This window comes from Panthera tigris, chromosome C2, assembly GCF_018350195.1.
Source record: "Panthera tigris isolate Pti1 chromosome C2, P.tigris_Pti1_mat1.1, whole genome shotgun sequence".
NCBI classification, from domain to species: domain Eukaryota; kingdom Metazoa; phylum Chordata; class Mammalia; order Carnivora; family Felidae; genus Panthera; species Panthera tigris.
Genome location: NC_056668.1, coordinates 69,359,646 through 69,378,635, shown reverse-complemented (window position 1 = coordinate 69,378,635; position 18,990 = coordinate 69,359,646). Strand labels below are relative to the sequence as shown.

General features: G+C 40.5%; 1 protein-coding gene across 6 annotated transcripts in view; it reads right to left on the bottom strand.

Moving 5' to 3' along the window:
* KALRN (kalirin RhoGEF kinase) overlaps nucleotides 1-18,990 on the bottom strand; it is a 520,685-nt gene that overhangs the window by 228,910 nt on the left and 272,785 nt on the right. For all 6 annotated transcript variants that reach the window (XM_042998400.1, XM_042998401.1, XM_042998403.1 and 3 more), the window contains 3 exons: nucleotides 18,747-18,865; nucleotides 15,594-15,660; nucleotides 14,915-15,024 (listed from right to left, as the gene is read on the bottom strand). In XM_042998400.1, coding sequence (XP_042854334.1) covers nucleotides 14,915-15,024; nucleotides 15,594-15,660; nucleotides 18,747-18,865 — 296 coding nt within the window. The remainder of the gene's footprint in view (nucleotides 1-14,914; nucleotides 15,025-15,593; nucleotides 15,661-18,746; nucleotides 18,866-18,990) is intronic.

Here is an 18,990-nt window from a genome sequence, read left to right as displayed (position 1 = left end):
GGAAACTCACTGACGGAAATGGAAGATATAATCTTTTCAAAGGGCAATTTGACAATATCTACCAAAATAAAAAAAAATGTATACTTATCTTTTGTTTCTGCAACTTTAATCCTGGAAAATTTCGTATATATTTTAATCTATTTACGTAGAGGATGATGTAAACATGTGTATTCAATGTGTTGCTGTTCATAATATTAAAAGGTGGACTGTAGGTGACAAAATAACCCATATAGCCACAGAACCGGATAGTACACAGTTATAACAAAAATGACAAGGCTTTCTATGTTTTCACATGAAAGATCTCCAAGGCAGGCTGTTAAGTAAAAAAAGCAAGGTGTGAAAAATGTATACAACATGCCGCCTTTTGTATAAGTAGGGAATATGTACTCTTATTTCCAACCCAAGAAATTAATGGTCAAAGGGTACAAGGTCAGTTATGAGAGGTAAATCGTGAGATCCACTATAAGCATAGTACCTATAGCTAACAATATTGTATTGTACACTTAAAGTTTGCTAAGTGTACACTTACATTAAGTGTTCTTTCATCATCATTGTCATCACGATCATCATCATCATCATCATCACCATCATCATCATAGAGGGAGGACACTTTGGGAGGTGATGGATATGTTCATGGCCTTGATTATTGTGATAGCTTCATGGGTGTACACTTATCTCTAAACTCATCAAATTGTATATATTATATATGTACAGCTTTTTACATGTCAATCATAATTTGCTATGGTGGTTTCTTTAAAAAAAGGTCATCAAACATGAACTATTGGGACTTAATCAAGATAAAAAGCTTCTGCACAGCAAAGGAAACAATCAACAAAACTAAAAGGCAGCCTGTGGAATGGGAGAAGATATTTGCCAACAACATATCTGATAAAGGGATAGTATCCAAAATCTATAAAGAACTTATCAAACTCAGTGCCCCCCAAAACAAATAACACAGTGAAGAAATGGGCAGAAGACATGAATAGACACTTTTTCAGACATCCAGATGGCTAACAGACACATGAAAAGATGTTCAACAGCATTCATCATCAGGGAGATACAAATCAAAGCCATGATGAGATGTCACCTTACATCTATCAGAATGGCTAAAATTAACACAGGAAACAACAAGAATTGACAAGGATGTGGAGAAAGGGGAACCCTCTTGCACTGCTGGTTGGAATGCAAATTGGTGCAGCTGGTCTGGAGAATAGTATGGAGGTTCCTCAAGAAACTAAAAATAGAACTACCCTACAATCTAGCAATAGCACTATTAGGTATTTATCCAAAAAATACAAAAATACAGATTCGAAGTGGTACACGCAACTCAATGTTTATAGCAGCATTATCAACAATACAATATACGTTGTATATATATAATGTATATATACACACACATGCACACACATACACACATATATATATACACACACACATACACACACATACACATATACACATATATACATATACACATGTATATATACACATACATACACATATACATACAATGAAATATTACTCAGCCATCAAAAAGAGTTAAATCTTGCCATTTGCAATGATGTGGATGGAGCCTGAATGTACTATGCTAAGCAAAATAAGTCAATCAGAGAAAGATAAATACCGTATGCTTTCACTCATATGTGGAACTTAAGAAACAAACAGATGAACATATGGTAAGTAGGGGGGAAGAGAAGAGAGGGAAACAAACCACAAAAGACTCTTAACAAACTAAGGTTGCTGGAGGGGAGGTGGGTGGGAGATGGGCTAGATGGGTGATGGGTACTAAGGGGGGGCACTAGTTGTGATGAGCACTGGGTGTTGTATGGAACTAATGTTGCACTGTATGTTAACTAAAATTTAAATAAAATAAATTTAAAAATTAAAAAAAGATCATTACCATAGGAAACCAGCTAAAGGAATAGGGTAAAGATAGTGGTGAGTTGGAAATCCCAATCTATATTTTTTAATTTAATTTTGAATTTTAAAATTAATTCAAAATTAAATTAAAAGATATAAAGCAGTTCTGAATCATTCCACTACTTACTTCCAGCATTGGAAAAAATAAATTGTATTGATTTGACCTACTCTGGCTCCTATTGCCCAAGCATTCTGGCAGTATCTGCTACTTGTGTTTCCCCTTCAACAACATAAAAAGATGTTGTTTTTAGTTTTAGTCATATTGGAAGGCCAAAATGCTAATAATGATTGGTGGGATCACATATAATTTTTTTGTCCACCTGCAATGCAAGTTTTTCTATAATAAATGAGCATTGCTGTAATAATAAAGAAAAGTCACTTAAAAATTTTGGGGGACTCTTAGCAATACCCATTTGAAGATAATCATCCTCCCCTAATGTGAATTTTAGAGCATCCTGATTTGACTCACGGAACAGAAGTAATTATAATGCAATTTGGGCTTTCAAAATACAAATATGGAGTGCTCAAAAATCAATAAAGCATCATATTTACTGACATGGTTTTTAATGTTTATTTATTTATTTTGAGAGAGAGAGAGTGAGCAGGGGAGGGGCAGAGAGAGAGGGAGACAGAGAATCTCAAGCAGGCTCTGCACTGCTAGTACGAAGCTCGATGTGGGGCTCGAACTCATGAACCGTGAGATCATGACCTGAGTGGAAATCAAGAGTCAGATGCTTAACCAACTGAACCACCCAGGTGCCTCAAGTGATACTTTTAGAAGAACTGCAGGTGACATACATGTATTTAATATGACTTCTAAAACATAAGTAGGAAAAAATATTATATAATGCTGTAATTGAGGCTCAAACTTCTTTCCAGGCCAAAAAGGAAACATTCTTTTTTGCTGCAAGAGAAGCAGTCTGGCTCCCCACCATATCATGTCATCACTGAATTCTAAAAGACACTGAGGAGGGCACCAGTTGGGATGAACACTGGGTGTTGTATGGAAACCAACTGGACAATAAATTTCATAAAAAATAAATAAAAGACATTTATCATGTGGTCCTTCTCTGTGAGGAACACTAAATAATATAATGTACAACATCTTCATAAGCACTTTTTCAGAAGGTGTTGAGTTATTCTTTACGTGGACATTTCTCATATAAATCTTCACTATAAATCTCAGTAAAGACAATGATTAGAATGTCAGCTCTGTCCCATGATGGACTGAACAGGGCCTGGGTGTGGACTGGAATGGCTTGGTGACGAGGGAGGAAATCTGATGGGCTGTTCTAGGATAAGGACTGGTAAAAGAAAATGAGTTACTTTACAGAAAGAAGGACCCAAAAGGAGAGAGGTCCTGGAAGAAGAGAGAGAGGGAAAAAATGGGTAATCCAAAGGTCCCTGGCATTTGGGATAAACTCTCTCAGCTTGTGGAAAACCTCTTCCTCCCCACTCTTGGGATGTCACTCCAGTCCCCTAAGCTCTGACTCCCACGGTATTTAGGCCCTTCTCCGTTAGGGTGATCAAATAAACAAAACAGCCAGATGATGACATTCCACACAGGATACAACTCAGGGAGACTTTCCTTCTTTCCTTGACTTTTGACCCAAGGTCAGTGACCTGGTCACTTAAGGTTAAATTTAAGCAAACAGTGGTAATTATACCAACAGAACTGATCCTTGATCTAGATGCTAAAGACAGTGCTAGGAATTTTCTTTAAAATCCTGATACTCTCAATTGAGCAATCCCATGACTTTTTGTGATAGCAGCTATCAAAAACCTATGAGAGAATGCTCAGTTTGAAAATTCTGAAGAAATGAAAGCCCTGTAAAATGAATTACATGCCTAGAATACTATTTGTATAATTAATGCCTTTCTGGAAAATGAAGGTTTTAGCAGCAACGGCCACTAGCCCACCCATCTACTGATCCTGTCTCTCACCTTCCTTTCCTCCCAGAGCCAAGCACAAGTTAAAGAGCCAGAGTTCACACTTACTCACAGTTGTGTGTGGGGGAGTGTCTTCCGACGCCTCCTTTTTTGCATCTTTGAACCACAACCTCGTGGGGTTGTTGTGAGGATTTAATAAATCCATGTAGGTAAAGAGACCAACCCAGGGCCTAGCATACAGTAGACATTAAATAACTACTAGTTTTTTAGGACCAGTGCTTCCTAATCTTAATAAAGTCATCATCTGATGAACGTACATTTGCACACTCTTCCCCATTCCTGGAGACTCATTCCTAGGGAACTCTCCCCTAGGGTAGACTGTGTGGGAAAACTGATACTAGATTACCTTTCCCTAGAAAATATCCTGGGAGGGGCGCCTGGGTGGCTCAGTCGGTTAAGTGGACGACTTCGGCTCAGGTCATGATCTCACGGTCCGTGAGTTCGAGCCCCGTGTCGGGCTCTGTGCTGACAGCTCGGAGCCTGGAGCCTGTTTCAGATTCTGTGTCTCCCTCTCTCTGACCCTCCCCTGTTCATGCTCTGTCTCTCCTGTCTCAAAAATAAAATAAACGTTAAAAAAAAAAACAAAAAAAAACAACAACAAAAAAAAGAAAATATCCTGGGAAAATCGTGATTGGGTGTTATAAAAATTGGATTCCAAGGTCACATATCATTTAAGTTTGGGAAATATTGCTAAGCTGGTTTCTTTACTGGAGGGCTTCCAAAATCCTATAAAATGATGAGGTACATTATAAGTCTCTGAAGTAAACAGTGTGCAGTGCTTCCCAAACTTCTTTGCAAGTGGAACTCTTTTGGGGGCAGTATCAGACCTTGTCTCAAGAATACTCCTGGAAACCCCTAGTTAATGGCCCCTGTACCTGGCTGTGCACCGCCCTTTGGGGTCAGGATCTGAGCTGCTGTATTATTCAGAAAAGCTCCCTGGGTAATTCCACTCCATAGACCAGCATTTGATGGCAGCTACCCCAGATTCCAGTTGGCAGATTCTATATTGACTCCGTATGACTTAATTTTTTAATTAAAAAATCTAAGAATTAGAAAAACTACTTTGTGCTGGGCATATCAATTCATAACTTTGAGTAAGACATTGACTACCATCTTAATGTGATTGTTGAAGGCAACTGGCAATATTAAACTTTATTTTGCTTTTTAATTTAAAGCTTATGAAGATGATAGATTATGTAACTCTGATCAATATCATTCTGTCTGCTTCAAGTGGACATGATGAGTTTAAATTAAAGCATAAGAGGTCACAACACTCTTCACAAATGATAGAATATTCCACCTCAGCTCTTCTATAGCCACATTTGTCCTCACCATTTCAATAATTATACATAGTAGATCATGAGGGAACAAACAAAGCAAGTAGTTTAAGTGTTTGTGTGAATGTCTGGGGTTCTTTCTGAAATGAATACAACTTTTAAAGAAATGTCACAATCTAAACAAAGTCATTACTCTATTAAATTACCATGATGCAATATATCGTACACTTTCTGAGGAAAATGCTTCCCTCTGGCTTTGTACGGAATCTTGGGAAATGAAACCTCTAGCGATTATTGATGGAAAAACTTTTAGATGGTCTGTGATGAAGTACTGTGGAAACAGCACCATTCCAAATGTACATTGAGTCATTTTGATTTTGTTATTTTCTCCAAAGGTAAATTTGTTCAATGGTCTCACTGATTCTAGAGAAGTGCATCCGTCAGTGTGGTCCAGCAGACAGACCTTTACATCAAGGGGGCGGTCTGCATTTAAAGGGTTATATATTTGATGATGATGATGTGTGTACATACGTGTGTGTGTATGAATGACTCTCACGCATGTGCACTTGTTAGAATGATAGAGGTAGTGAGAAGGGGAATGAAGGTAGAGGCCATGGCAAGGAGGAGAAGAACAATGAGGAGGATATATATATAAATAAAGCTGGAGGTAGGGTACGGAGAAAGCTCTTAGGTTCACTTCTTTGCAGGAAGTCCAGGATGTTGCCTCCTTATCAAAGCCAGGCTGGTTACTGTTTTCGTATAAGTGGAGCTAGACATCATTTCTAAAGAATCCATCAGTGGCCAGACAGATTCAGAGGCTCCGGATTGCAGGGGCTAGGACAGCTGATTAGCATACTGGGACAGCTATTAAACCAATGAGGAGTCGTGTGCAGTCCAGGGAAGGTGTGGGATTATTCAGGGGGGTGTTTCAGTCAAGTCTGATCACCTGGGCTGAGCCATGTGAGTCACCCCTCTCTGTCCCTTGATTACACACCAGGAATTTCAGCCTAGATTAGAGATGAAGGGGAGAGGTGTCCAGGGCTGGGCTTCTCCTCAGCACATTTCTGCCCTCAGGCTCCAACCTCAAGAAGAATTTACCTTGCTGCACTGCTACCTGTTGAATATGTTTCGCTAATGCTTTCTAATCTTGTTTAACTTGTGTGATCAGATGAGCCAAAAAGCATTTGCATAGACCTATAGCTTATTTTAATGTTAAAATAAGCATTAAAAAATCTCACATTTAATGTCATTCATACCCATTAATGTGCTGTTCGGCAACTAGGTACAGAAGCTCAATAGTTAGTGTGCACAACTAAAATTAACATGACTTTGACACATCCACATAAATGGCTACACTTTGTCTTGCTCTGGGTGTGCCCCAATATCCACAACCAACACCAATGTCCACAGCTCACTGAGAAAACAAACCCCAACAACAAAACCACAGGTGAATTTCTATGGGCTCTCCTGATGGCTTGTGTAGGGCTTGCAGTTAGCTATGCCTTAGGGTATGGGTTTAGGGCCCAAGAAAAACCACAGCAGGCCTTCCCCTTCCTTTTTCTCTGACATTTGAATGTTAAGAAAATGGCAGTGTGATTTAATAGGGAGTTATTCAGACCTGAAATCTTTGCTCTGCTACCAATATGCTTGGGCAGGTCACAGACCTTTGTAAGCTCCAGTTTCCATAAAACAAGGGAGGAGAACAGAACTAGATTGTCTTTAAAGGTTTTTCCCAGACTTTTATATTTTGTAATTCTGTGATTTCTATAAATGAGATAAAACTAATACCAAGGGCACTAGGAGGGGAGATGCAGCATAGAAGGCATAGAATAGGCATATTTTAAGCAAGGGTGTGTGTGTGTCGGGAAGGGATAGGAGAGGTAAAGCAGGAAGCGGCCTGCTGGCCCAGCGGACACTGCTGTAGGCTGCACATCCTCTCTCTCACCACTGGGTGGAGCCAGCTCCTCGCCTTGTAGCTGCAGATGGACCCACGGCGTTGCAGGTTTAGTGGGTGGAAACCAGCATTAAGTAAGGAGAAGGAGAAAGTGAAATAGAACCTAACCCCAAATATCAGAATGCATCAGACATAGGGTGTTATTTTGACAAATTTAGTTTCCCTATTACGTATAAGAATGTGCATATCAGGACACAATGTTATAAACTTTTTCTTTGGTTCGTGATCAAACATGTTTGATAAACACCTTGCTGATGTTCCCTTCCAAAATAGAATTGTAGCCCTAGGGAGGTCTAGGTCTCTATCTACCTAGGTCTCCATCTCTCCTCCCCCCACGCCCCCATAACTTCCCTTCTGTCTCCCCTCTCTAACCTCCCTGACTACTGCTTCCCTCCCCTCTCTCCCTCCTTTCCCTCTTCTTCCCCTTGTTACCCACCCACTTTACTGCTCTCTCTAGCCTCTCCTCTATCTAGGTATTTAATCCCTCTCTATCCACCACCTTGCTTTGTGCCCCCCAACCCTGGCCAACGTCAGTTCTGCCCGGAACTACTTCCCTCTTCCACCTCTCCCTTCCTCCACCTCAATCTTACAGCACAAGACACAGTGGAACTGGGAGCCTGACACCAGGACCTTGTCCCACCCCTCCCCCAGGGTTGAGACTGACTCACAAACTTCTCCCTGTTGCCTCTCTCAGCCTCCTTGCTAGACTTCACCACTCTCCTCCCTTGGCAGGCCTTTTTTCAAACTTTCTCCATCATTAAGGGAGCCATCCCTGGTTGTAGAAATACTACCAGCTACTTAAATCCAATCTCAAATGCCCTCCCCTCTGTGAAACCTTTCCTATTTTTCCAACGGAAGCTATTTTCTTTGCTCCTTTTAACTGCATTTGTGCTTCCCTCCACCCTGATCACAAGGACCTAAATAATTCCCAGAACTCAGGGGGCAGAGCCTGCGTTTGATTCATCACTGGGTTCTAGCTCCAACTAGCACAGGGCTGGCCCAAGAAGGAACTCTGGGAAGATAATGGAACTGTGGGCTGGGCCACTGGTTCACTGCTATTTCCCATCACTTCCCCCAGCTCCTCCCCCACTGCTGCACACCATCCTCTGCTGCTGGCTGACCTTGGCCACCTGGTACCCTGGTGGGCTGACTTTGGCCCGGCCAGTGTTCCCAACTTAGCCGCACATAGCTCAGGTCCTTCTCCCTCAGCCTCGAGCCCAGAAACAGTAGGCTGGGACTGCATTGGGTAGAGGCCAGGGCCAAATCTAAGCTTCCAGCCAAGCCAGCAGGGAAGAAGTATACCAGAGGGATATGTGGCTCTGGTTGTCAGTCTTCCACTTGCCTTTCCAACCCTTGCTGAAAAATTACATATTTCAGGTAATTATTGTAAGACTGTGGGACCTTGGTGACATACCTGTGGAAGAACGGGGTTGAAGTGTTCCTCAAATGTGGGGATCCACATAGAAGCTGGTTAGATATGAATCAAATCAACCAGCTTTTGCAGTCCCAGTTGGTGGTCTATGGAGTGGGGGAAGGGGAGAGAGCACTGACATGGGAAACCAAACCCCTGGGATCTATGCCTGATCTTTAAAGGGGGAGAGGGTGTCCCACACTGGGTAAGTCACTGGCTCCTTTCTGGGTCTCAGTGTCCTTATCTGTAAATGGAGATAGTTGTACTTGATGGTGAGGAAGACCGTCAGAGCCCTGACAGCAGAGATTTTATAAAAATGTTATTACTCTGGGGCATGTGGGTGGCTCAGTAGATTAAATGTCCGACTTCAGCTCAGGTCATGATCTCGCCATTTGTGAGTTCCAGCCCCACATAGGGCTCTGTACTGACAGCTCAGAGCCTGGAGCCTATTTTGTATTCTGTGTCTCCCTCTCTCTCTGCCCCTCCCCTATTCGCACTCTGTCTCTCTGTCTCTCTCTCTCTCTCTCAAAAATAAACATTAAAAAATTTTTTTTAAATGTTATTACTCAGACTCACATACAAATAACATAAAAATAACTGGAAAGCAAAAAAGTAAAGTTCAGATTTAACTGAAGGTGATAAGCATTTTAAACCGTTGTCCTTACTTAGCTGAGAATCTAATAAAGGCAAATTGAAAATAAATATTTTTTTTGAATTACAAATTGCAAGTTGGTTAAAAAAAAACAACCATTACTTGGGGGGCGCCTGGGTGGCTCAGTCAATTAAGTGCCGGACTCTTGGTTTCAGCTCAGCTCATGATCTCACAGTTCATAAGTTCAAGCCCCATGCCAGGATGACGACTAATAGTGCAGAACCTGCTTGGGATTCTTTTTCTCCCTTTCTCTCTCTTCCCCTCCCCTGCTCATGTTCTCTCTCTTTCTCTCTCTCAGAATAAACAAATAAACTTAAAAAAACCATTACTGTTTGGGGGCTCTATTTATGGAATATACCATCTTACCTGAGTGCTCCTGCAATGCTTAGCAAAATATAATAGAAATGGATTTAGTTCTTGTGTATATAAGTTTCATTATCTTTATGATTTTATAAAAAGGAGGTATAGTATGAAAATAGGGAGAACAGAGGGTAAAAACTAAGTATCATTCCACTTATACCTCCAGTTTCTGTAAAACCATTACTTACATTGAATTGTTCTTCTTCACAGAAATTTTGGTGCTTGAGAATTTCTCTGTTCAATATTTATATAGACAAAGGTCCTTGAGAATGATAACACACACATACACACACTAATCTTGGTTGTCATTTTTCAAAGTGACACCATTTAAAAGATCAATACTAACAAGCTGAGAAATTTAACATATTCTTCATATCACCCTTGGTCTAGGTAATAATTTCCTACTGGCTCAGCTAACTGTGTCATTCAGGTAGTATGAGCTACCTCATTCAGGAGCTCAATCTCTCCACTTCCCAATATTCTTTTCTCCCTCCCTCCCTCCTTCCTTCCCTCACTCTCTGGAGCATAGGCAGATAACCTAAACTGTGCACTAGTAATGGGAGGAATGTGTTTGTTAGTGGCACTTAACCGTAACTTTGTAAAGATGCAAACAACTAGGGTTAAAAAGAACCTTTGGGTATTTTCAGGTTAAAAAGTAACTATTTCATAAGTATTCCTGAAAAGCAAACAGGTGTTCAGACCATTCTATGGTCCTCCCATTAAGAAGCTCCCAGGAAGTTAGTATCCAAAATATATGAAGAATTTACAACTCAACACCAAAAAGCCCCCAAACAATACAATAAAAAAATAAACAGAGGACCCGAATAGACATTTTTCAAAGAAGACATACAGATGGCTAACACACAACATGAAAATGTGATCAACATCACTGATCATCAGGGAAATGCAAATCAAAACCACACACTGAGATACCACCTTACTCTTCTCAAAATGGCTAAAATAAAAAGACAAGAGATAACAAGCACTGCAGAGGATGTGGAGAAAAAGGGACCCTTATGCACTGTTGGTGGGAATGTAAATTGGTGCAGTCAATATGGAAACCTGTATGGAAGCTCCTCAAAAAATTGAAAATAGAAATACCACATGATCCAATAATTCTACTACATTTTTACCTAAAGGAAACAAAAACACTAATTTGAAAATATACACGCACTCTATGTTTATTGTAGCATTACTTACAATAGCCAAGATAAGGAAATGACCTAAGAACCCATCAACAGATGAATGGATAAGGAAGATGTGGTGTAAACACACACACACACACACACACACACACATACACACACTGAAATATTACACAGCTGTAAAAAGGATGAGAACTTGCCAGGTGCAATAACATGGATGGACCTAGAGGGTATTATGCTAAATGAAATAAGTCAGACTGAGAAAGCCAAATGCCATATGGTTTTACTCACATGTGGAGTCTTAAAAAACCCAAATGACTAAGCAAACAAAAAGCAAAATCAACCTATAAATATAGAGAACAAACTGATGGCTGCCAGACAGAGGGGCATGGGGAAGATGGGCAAAATGGGTGAAAGGAAGTGGGAGATACAGGCCTCCAGTTGTGGAATGATTACGTCACAGGAATGAAAGGCGCAGCATAGGAAATACAGTTGATGACCTTGTAATCATGTTGTATGGTGACAGATGGTAGCTATGCTTGTGGGGAGCACAGCATAATACACAAACTCATCAAGTCACCATGTTGTGCACCTGAAACTAATGTGTCAACTACACACAAATAAAAAAACTAAAAATTAAAAAAAGAAGCCTCCAGGAAACTCCTTCATTCAGATATTCAATCATTGTGTTATTAAGGCTATAATTGTTAAGATTCTGGTAGTGATGAGGAAAAAAAAAAACATACCTAATGGTTTTCCCTATCTTGAGACTTTCACAAACAAAAGACTGAATTATGACTTAAGTGGCATTAGCCATTAGTCTGCAAACTGTAATTCTATTTTTAGTCTGTGAGCCCATCCATCCATCCATCCATCCATCCAACAAATATTTACTTAAAGTGTACTGTGTGCCAGGGTATGCAGTAAAAGACATGGCTTTTACGGAGTTCACATTTCCTGCATTTTCAAAGTTGCCTTAATTGCCATTTTCTCTCTTATTTATTAGAGATTTTAGAGGTGTTACGCTTTTTTCAATTTATCAACATATGTATGGCATAAAGAGAAAGCACACAATATGAGAAAAGCCTTAGCCTCCAGATCCTGCAGAGAATTAATACACAGCTTGATTTTCTTGGATGTTCCCTAAAGTGTGAATAATTTAAAACATTAATTTTTTTCTGGTGGAGAGCTTACTATATGCAGAATTCTTTTCTTTTTAATGTAGAATATACTAATGATTCAGCATTAGTACTAATATCAGTTATTATGCTATACTATAATACAGTGGCTGTGCTGGGCTCTGTATTGGGATAGAGAATCAATACTGAGTAGACCTTGTCCACCATGATTTCAGGGGTTCTTTTTCCTTTTTTTTTTTTTTTTTTTTTTTTTGCAGTTTATCTATCTTCTTTTACTTTATGCTAGTAATATCAAATTACTTGCTCAAGTTCTCGAGTCTTATTTACTGCTTCTAAGTTGCTATGGTCTTGGAAATGACCTAACCATCTAACAAGATTGTTAAATAATCTAACAAAGGGTAAAGTGGTTGTTGGGACAGATAGAAAGGTGCTACTATGAAAAGATAAGAGCTGTATCTTTGTGATATCTCTTTTGGTTGCTCAGAGGTTGGTTTTTATTTTCTTCTTGTTTCTTAATAACATTATAAATAGGTAACATTTGCTGAATAGCTGTGTTCTTGATAATTAAATTTATGCCTCTACAGAATGTAGTATTCCATGTGGTTTAACTTGAGGGTTTCTTAGAACTATATTTTGTTTTTGTTTTTGTTTTTTTAATGTTTATTTATTTCTGAGGCAGAGAGAGAGCATGAGTGGGGGAGGGTCAGAGAGAGAGGGAGACACAGAATCAGAAGCAGGCTCCAGGCTCTGAGCTGGCAGCACAGAGCCCGACGCGGGGCTCGACCTCACAAACCGTGAGATCATGACCTGAGCCAAAGTCAGTCGCTCAACCGACTGAGCCACCCAGGAGCCTCTAGAACTATATTTTGTAACTGGTAGCTGTTTCAGCTACTTAAAAATTACCAAACTGCTTACTATGGCTTACTAGAGTGATATCACAAAACAAGAGTAAGAGGTAGATACTTTGTTACTTTGAAATGAATATTCTTTTCCCTTATACATTGATTTGGCAAAAGCAGGGCTCACAGGAAGTGCATGTTGTGATCTCTAGACTTCTATATCTAATCGGTTTGGTAAGAAAATGGGGAAAGTGAGACTTGTTGACTAAATTCCAGAGATCATAAATCAAAAAAGTGGAAGTAATACGCCTTACTGCTTACCAGTCCAATGTCTTCTCAGATATCCTGAGGGAGGTGGGATAATGCTGAGCAGGACTCAGAGGACAGAACTGGGGATCAGTGGTCAAGAATGGCTTTACTGGGATCTTATTAAAGAGACAGGAGGAAGAATATTTCTATGTCTGGAGACTTCCAGACAAACCAAATGGAAAGTGCTGAAATTTGTGATAAAAAAGAAAAGAAAGGAAGGAAGGAAGGAAGGAAGGAAGGAAGGAAGGAAGGAAGGAAAAGACTGGGAACTTCTATTAAGTACTCCAGAAAGTTTTCCCTTAGAGCTTACTGGTTTCATAGTCTGACAAGGTTATCATGTCATGGGAACTACACATTTTCTGTTCTTTTAAAACTGATGCCATTTGATGACATAACAGGGTATTAATCATCAGGAGTTGATAAGAGAAGAGTGGTTCTCCACATCCTATTCAGACCTTTTAGAGCTCTGGATCATTTTACATCCAACTCTTGCTTGCTCTTAGTTATTCCTAGCAAAGGGCCATCCTGAGGTCTTATTTTCTAGAGCTGGGCTGTCCAGTGGGATAGCCACTTGCCATCTAAATTTGTTAAATTGAATAAAATGAAAAACTCTGTTCTCAGTAGCACAGATCACACTTCAAGTGTTCAACTGCCATGCAAGTCTGGTGGCTATAGTATTAAACAGCAAGGACACAGAACATTTCCAGAAACATTGAAGAAAGCTTTATTGGATAGTACTGTTCTACGGTCTTGCCTCACCTGTTCATAGGGTCTCATCAGGAACTCTTGGGGCTGGTAGTTTTATCTCCAGCATGACTACTTAACTTGGTAAATGCCTTGATGAGCCTGACCATAGGACTTCCTCCTGAATTGTATCCTACAACATTCAACCTCTACCTTTAGCCCCTTTCTGCAACAGAGTTCCAAGAGAGCATTAGGACTTTATACCAACACTATTCTTGCGTCTTGAGATTCCCTTTCTTTGTCATATTTTGGAAACTGAGTTATTTCCATTTGTTGGCTATGTAATTAACCAACCAATGTTCTTGCTGACTCAGTTAACAATAGAACGTGTTTAGTATGCTGTAGAGAAGATACCTAAATTGGGAGTTGGACAAAATGAACTATGAGGCTTTAGGGCCCTATGGTTCTATTTTAACAAAACATAGAGGGTTGACTGATATTCCCTATAAGGTGTCAAAAAATGTGTTCCATTAGGTATTCTGATTATCTATATATTTATTTACATATGTTTTTGTTTTGGTTGAAGGTGGGGATTATCAGGTAGTTGGGGATAGAGGGGGAATTTAAGTTGAAAAAAAACTTCAATGGAATTTGATACGTATGGCCCACAAGGTAGAATAATTAGCCTTAGATGAATTCTAGTGTCAGAATTCCCCACAGTTTTGCTGAGGGGAAGCTACTTTCAGTTCCTCAAAGCCTGGTTATCATTCTGATTGGATATGAAGATGCTGCCCTAAGGAGAACTGGGGAGAGACATTGCCGAATTCTTGACTTCACTCTCCATGAGCAATTTTGGACAATTGTGGAAAAATAGGGGTGAGTGAGAAAAAAGTCTGACAGCAACTGACTTAGAAAACTTAACAGGTAGGGGCGCATAGGTGGCTCAGTCAGTTGAGCGTCTGACTTCGGCTCAGGTCACAATCTCATGGTTCGTGAGTTCGAGCCCCAGCATCTGGCTCTCTGCAGTTGGCGCAAAGCCTACTTTGGATCCTGTGTCCTCCTCTCGGTGCCCCTCCCCCACTCATGCTCTCTCTCAAAAATAAACAAACATGAAAAAAAAGAAAAGAAAATTTAACAGGTAATATCACCAGGCAGTAACAGGTAATATTACCAGGCAACATTTGCCAATCAGCTTTGATCCACTCATTGAGAGGCCCTGATGATAAGTATTTATGGCCCTAAGTATGCTCTGGGGAAACCCTCCACCAACCTACTTGTTATGAAAATCGTAGATCTCCTGGATGTTGCCAAAGATGATATGCTCTTTATTAAGGATCCCAGGGGGGATCTCCTCCACGCCACTGGTCATTTCCCACAGGTAGGTCTGTAAGATAGCAACATCTTCATCACTGGCAAGTACTACAAAATGCAGACAAAATAAACAGGTCTTCACACGGGAGGGCTAAGACTCAGACTGGGCTTGCATATGGAGTGTAAAAAGTGAGATGGTAAATAAACAGAATGGGAAGAAAGAAAACCCAAATGTTCCATTACCTTCAACTGTTGCTAGGGAAACTCACATTCTGGACTCTAGCAAAGTACAAACTCCACATTCCTCTTATTAAACGTGTGTGTGTGTTTGAGTGTGTCTGGGGGAAGGTGTAAATTGCAGACTCAACTTAAGTTCACTGACTATGTCATGGTTTTTATTTTGAATTCAAGTCTTGTCTATGCTAGCTGGGGCTAGCTCCAATCTGAGAAGAGTTTCTTTTCAAAAGCATTTTAAAATCCCCTGCAATTACTACTGACTCTGGGAGAAAGATTTCCTTTGTTGGCTTTTATGTGTTAAGCTCCGGGAGAAGACAAGGAGCACTGAGCTCCTCTCAAGGACTTGATGCTGGCAAGGCTGTCATTTTTCCAATACAGCTGTGAACCGATTACTGCAAGACTTACCTCTAAGCACTCATGTAAGTCCCTTACATACGCCTTCTCTGTCTGCAGTAATTCAGCCATAATGAATCTAGGAGAAAACAAATGGGCTTTTAGTTGGTTCGGGATAGAATACCTCCCCTCCTTCAAACTTCCCTTCCCCACCCCAGCATTTATGACATTCCTGAATGACCCCATTTTTCTGCTTTACCAACATGTCTCTTCCTTTCTCCAAAATTCCTTGCCTCTGAGTATTATCATTGGTTCTCTATCCCTCCAGCATGTTTGTGTTCAGCTAGTTCCATATTCTCTCCCTTTCCTGCCTCAGTCTCGCCACTCTGTGATGCTTTGCTGACACGCGTGTGTCCTCCATTACACGTGTGTGCTCACATGTATGCACAAACACGCAGCAACACTCATACTCATTCTCACCAGCTAGACAGCTCCACTCTCAGCTTCCTGCATGGAAGTCTCACAGCTCCCGGAATGAGGATTTCTGTTTCCTGTTCAATAGAACTGTTGACTTTTACCAAAATGGTAGCAGTACTAGAAGTCAAACCAGGTTTAAAAGCCAGGCACAGATGCCCAAGACGCTGCCACTGAGACTGGGGGCGGGGGGGGGGGGGAGGAGTGGGTAGCACACTTTTTCTGTAAAGAGCCTGATAGTCAATATTTGTGGGCAACTTTGCTGTTGTAATGTGAAAGGAGCCACAGACAATATGAAAAGAAAAAGTGTGGTTGTGTTCCAATAAAACTTTATTTATGGATACAAAAAGAATTTTATCCAATTTTCACATCATAAAATATTTTTCTTTTGATATTTTTTCAACCACTTAAAAATATTTAAAAAATAACTTTATGCTTACAGACTATGCGAAACAGACGAGGGGTCAGATTTGGCTCGTAGGCCATAGTTTGCTGACCTCTGGCCTAGATTATCCTGTACACATTGATGCTATTTCTAACGGGGCTTGTTTACAGCACAGACTGGTGTGAGTGAAGCTGAGCAAGCAAATCCAGGCACAGCACAAGTTAACAATGTTGTGACTGCTCTTCGGTCTCCCGTAAAGCAAAGCTTGTGCTTCACATCTGTAAGGAGAGAGCTCCCTTCCACTTGGGCCCCAAAACAACACAATGCTCTCTGGCAGTTATTAAACTTATGATGCGTGGCTTCACTGAAGTATACCTACTTCATTTTCTTTCTTTTACAGATGTTTAGTAAAAAATGGTGCTTCCTAGCTGACATGTGATATGCGGTAATGTCTAATTTGCCAAAGTATATGCTTACACATTTATCTTATAGGCTGTCTATGTCAGTTTTTCATGGTAGTTCATAACGAAAGCCCCAATTTGAAGGTGCTCCATCACATGAAAGTTTTGAGAATGACTATCCCTAAAGTGTCCCCTGTGGGGAATTTCACAAGAAATATGAAAATGAGCAGCATCTTTTCCTGGACCTTTACCTTTGTGGGATTTTCCTTACAGCAATACACTGTTCTAGCAGTGGTCTTTCTATTAATATTAAAGTATCAATTAAAAAAAATTTCCTTTTGCAGGAGTTAAGTAGCCACTCTCTTAATATTCTTATTCTATTGGTAGAGTGGAAAGGGCATGAGCTTTAAAGTCAGACAAATAGAAGCTGAGTTATGATTTTGTCATTTACTAGAGGTAGGACTTGCTTCTCCAAACCTCAGACTCCCTACCTATAAACAGCTGATCACACAGGGTTGCTGAAAGGATTAAGTAAGATCACATGAGCAAAGTTTCTTATACACTGCAGGTACTTGGTAGACAAGGAAAGAAGGAAAATCAGGAGGAACATAATCTGAGATGCTTTGAAAAGTTATCTTTGATTTTACTGCCTTGGTTTCTGGTATTCTTCCACCCTCTCCCTTTTTCTCCATCTGCTTCCTGCAGTCTTGACTGTCTTTCTTCATAATTTAGCTCCACTACCCTCCATCTCATTTTGTTCTCTTTTCCACCTGCCCTTTAACATCCTCTGGCTATTTGGTGACCCTGAGAGAGTCCAGCAGGAAGATTTGGCCAAGTATGATCTCTTTATTACCCTCCTTGTTACAGGCTGAATTGTGTTCCCCCAAAATTCATATGTTAAAGTCCCAACTCCTAGTACCTCAGAATGCAACTTTATTTAGAAATAGCCATTACAAATGTAAATAGTTAAGACTGAGTCATACTGGAGAAGGGTAGGGCCCTGTTCCAAAGTGACTGATGTCATTAAAAAAGGGAGAAATAGGGGCTCCTGGGTGGCTCGGTCGGTTAAGCGTCTGACTTCAGCTCAGGTCATGATCTCACGGTCCGTGAGTTCGAGCCCCGCGTCGGGCTCTGTGCTGACAGCTCGGAGCCTGGAGCCTGTTTCAGATTCTGTGTCTCCCTCTTTCTCTGCCCCTCCCCTGTTCATGCTCTGTCTCTCTCTGTCTCAAAAATAAATAAACATTAAAAAAATTTTTTTTTAAAAAGGGAGAAATATGTATATAAGTATATTTTGGGAGAATGCCATGTGCACCTGAAGCCAGCCATCCAGAAGGTAAGGAGAAAGGCCTGGAACAAATCCTTCCTTCCAAGCCCTCAGATGGAATCAACTCTGCCAACACTTTGATCTCAGATTTCCAGTCTCTAGAACTGTGAAACAATATATTTCTGCTGTTGAAACTACCTAATTCATCATACTTTGTTACAGCAGCCCAAACAAACTAATACACTTCCCAGATAAAACACAAGCTCTGGCTTTGCAGACTGGCTTCAGTTTCTTCAGCTCCAAGGGACCTGTGGTCCTACTCTATTTTGATAAAATCAACTACATTGGGCTTCTTAATTTTAGGACACACTATTTTTTTCCAGCACTACCCAAAAATGAATCTGTCAAAACGTTTTCCATAAAGCCCTTGCAAGATCTCTGGGTATGTGTAATTCCCCAGCACCAATATAAAGAAAGCAGAGTGATCAAGAAATGTTTTATATGGTGGGCATGGTTCCTTGTTTCCACTATCCAATGCTCTATAATTCTTGATTTGTGTGAAGTGTGACTAGAAGCATCATGTCTGTCCATTCCACCCTTCTGTGGGTGGTCATGAGGACACATTAAGCTGTCAAAAGGGTCATGTAGCAGAGAAAAACAAGAGGAGCTTGCTAATTGGGTGAAAGCTCTCCAAAACATACTCTTTCTTCCGGGCTGACTTCCGCTTCTCTTCATTGACTTCGTGGTTGGCATCCCGTAGCTTGACCTCACGATCTGAAAGGCTTGCTGGGATGATGTCCAGCTCCAAGTCCTTATTGTCCTACACAGAGAGAGATGGCAGAGGTCATCTGAGAGATGCTTCGGGAGAGCAACTCACCAAAGTTAGGGGAGGAGGTAGAAGGCAAAACGGGAGAAAGATATAATGGAGCAAGTTCAGAAGATGAG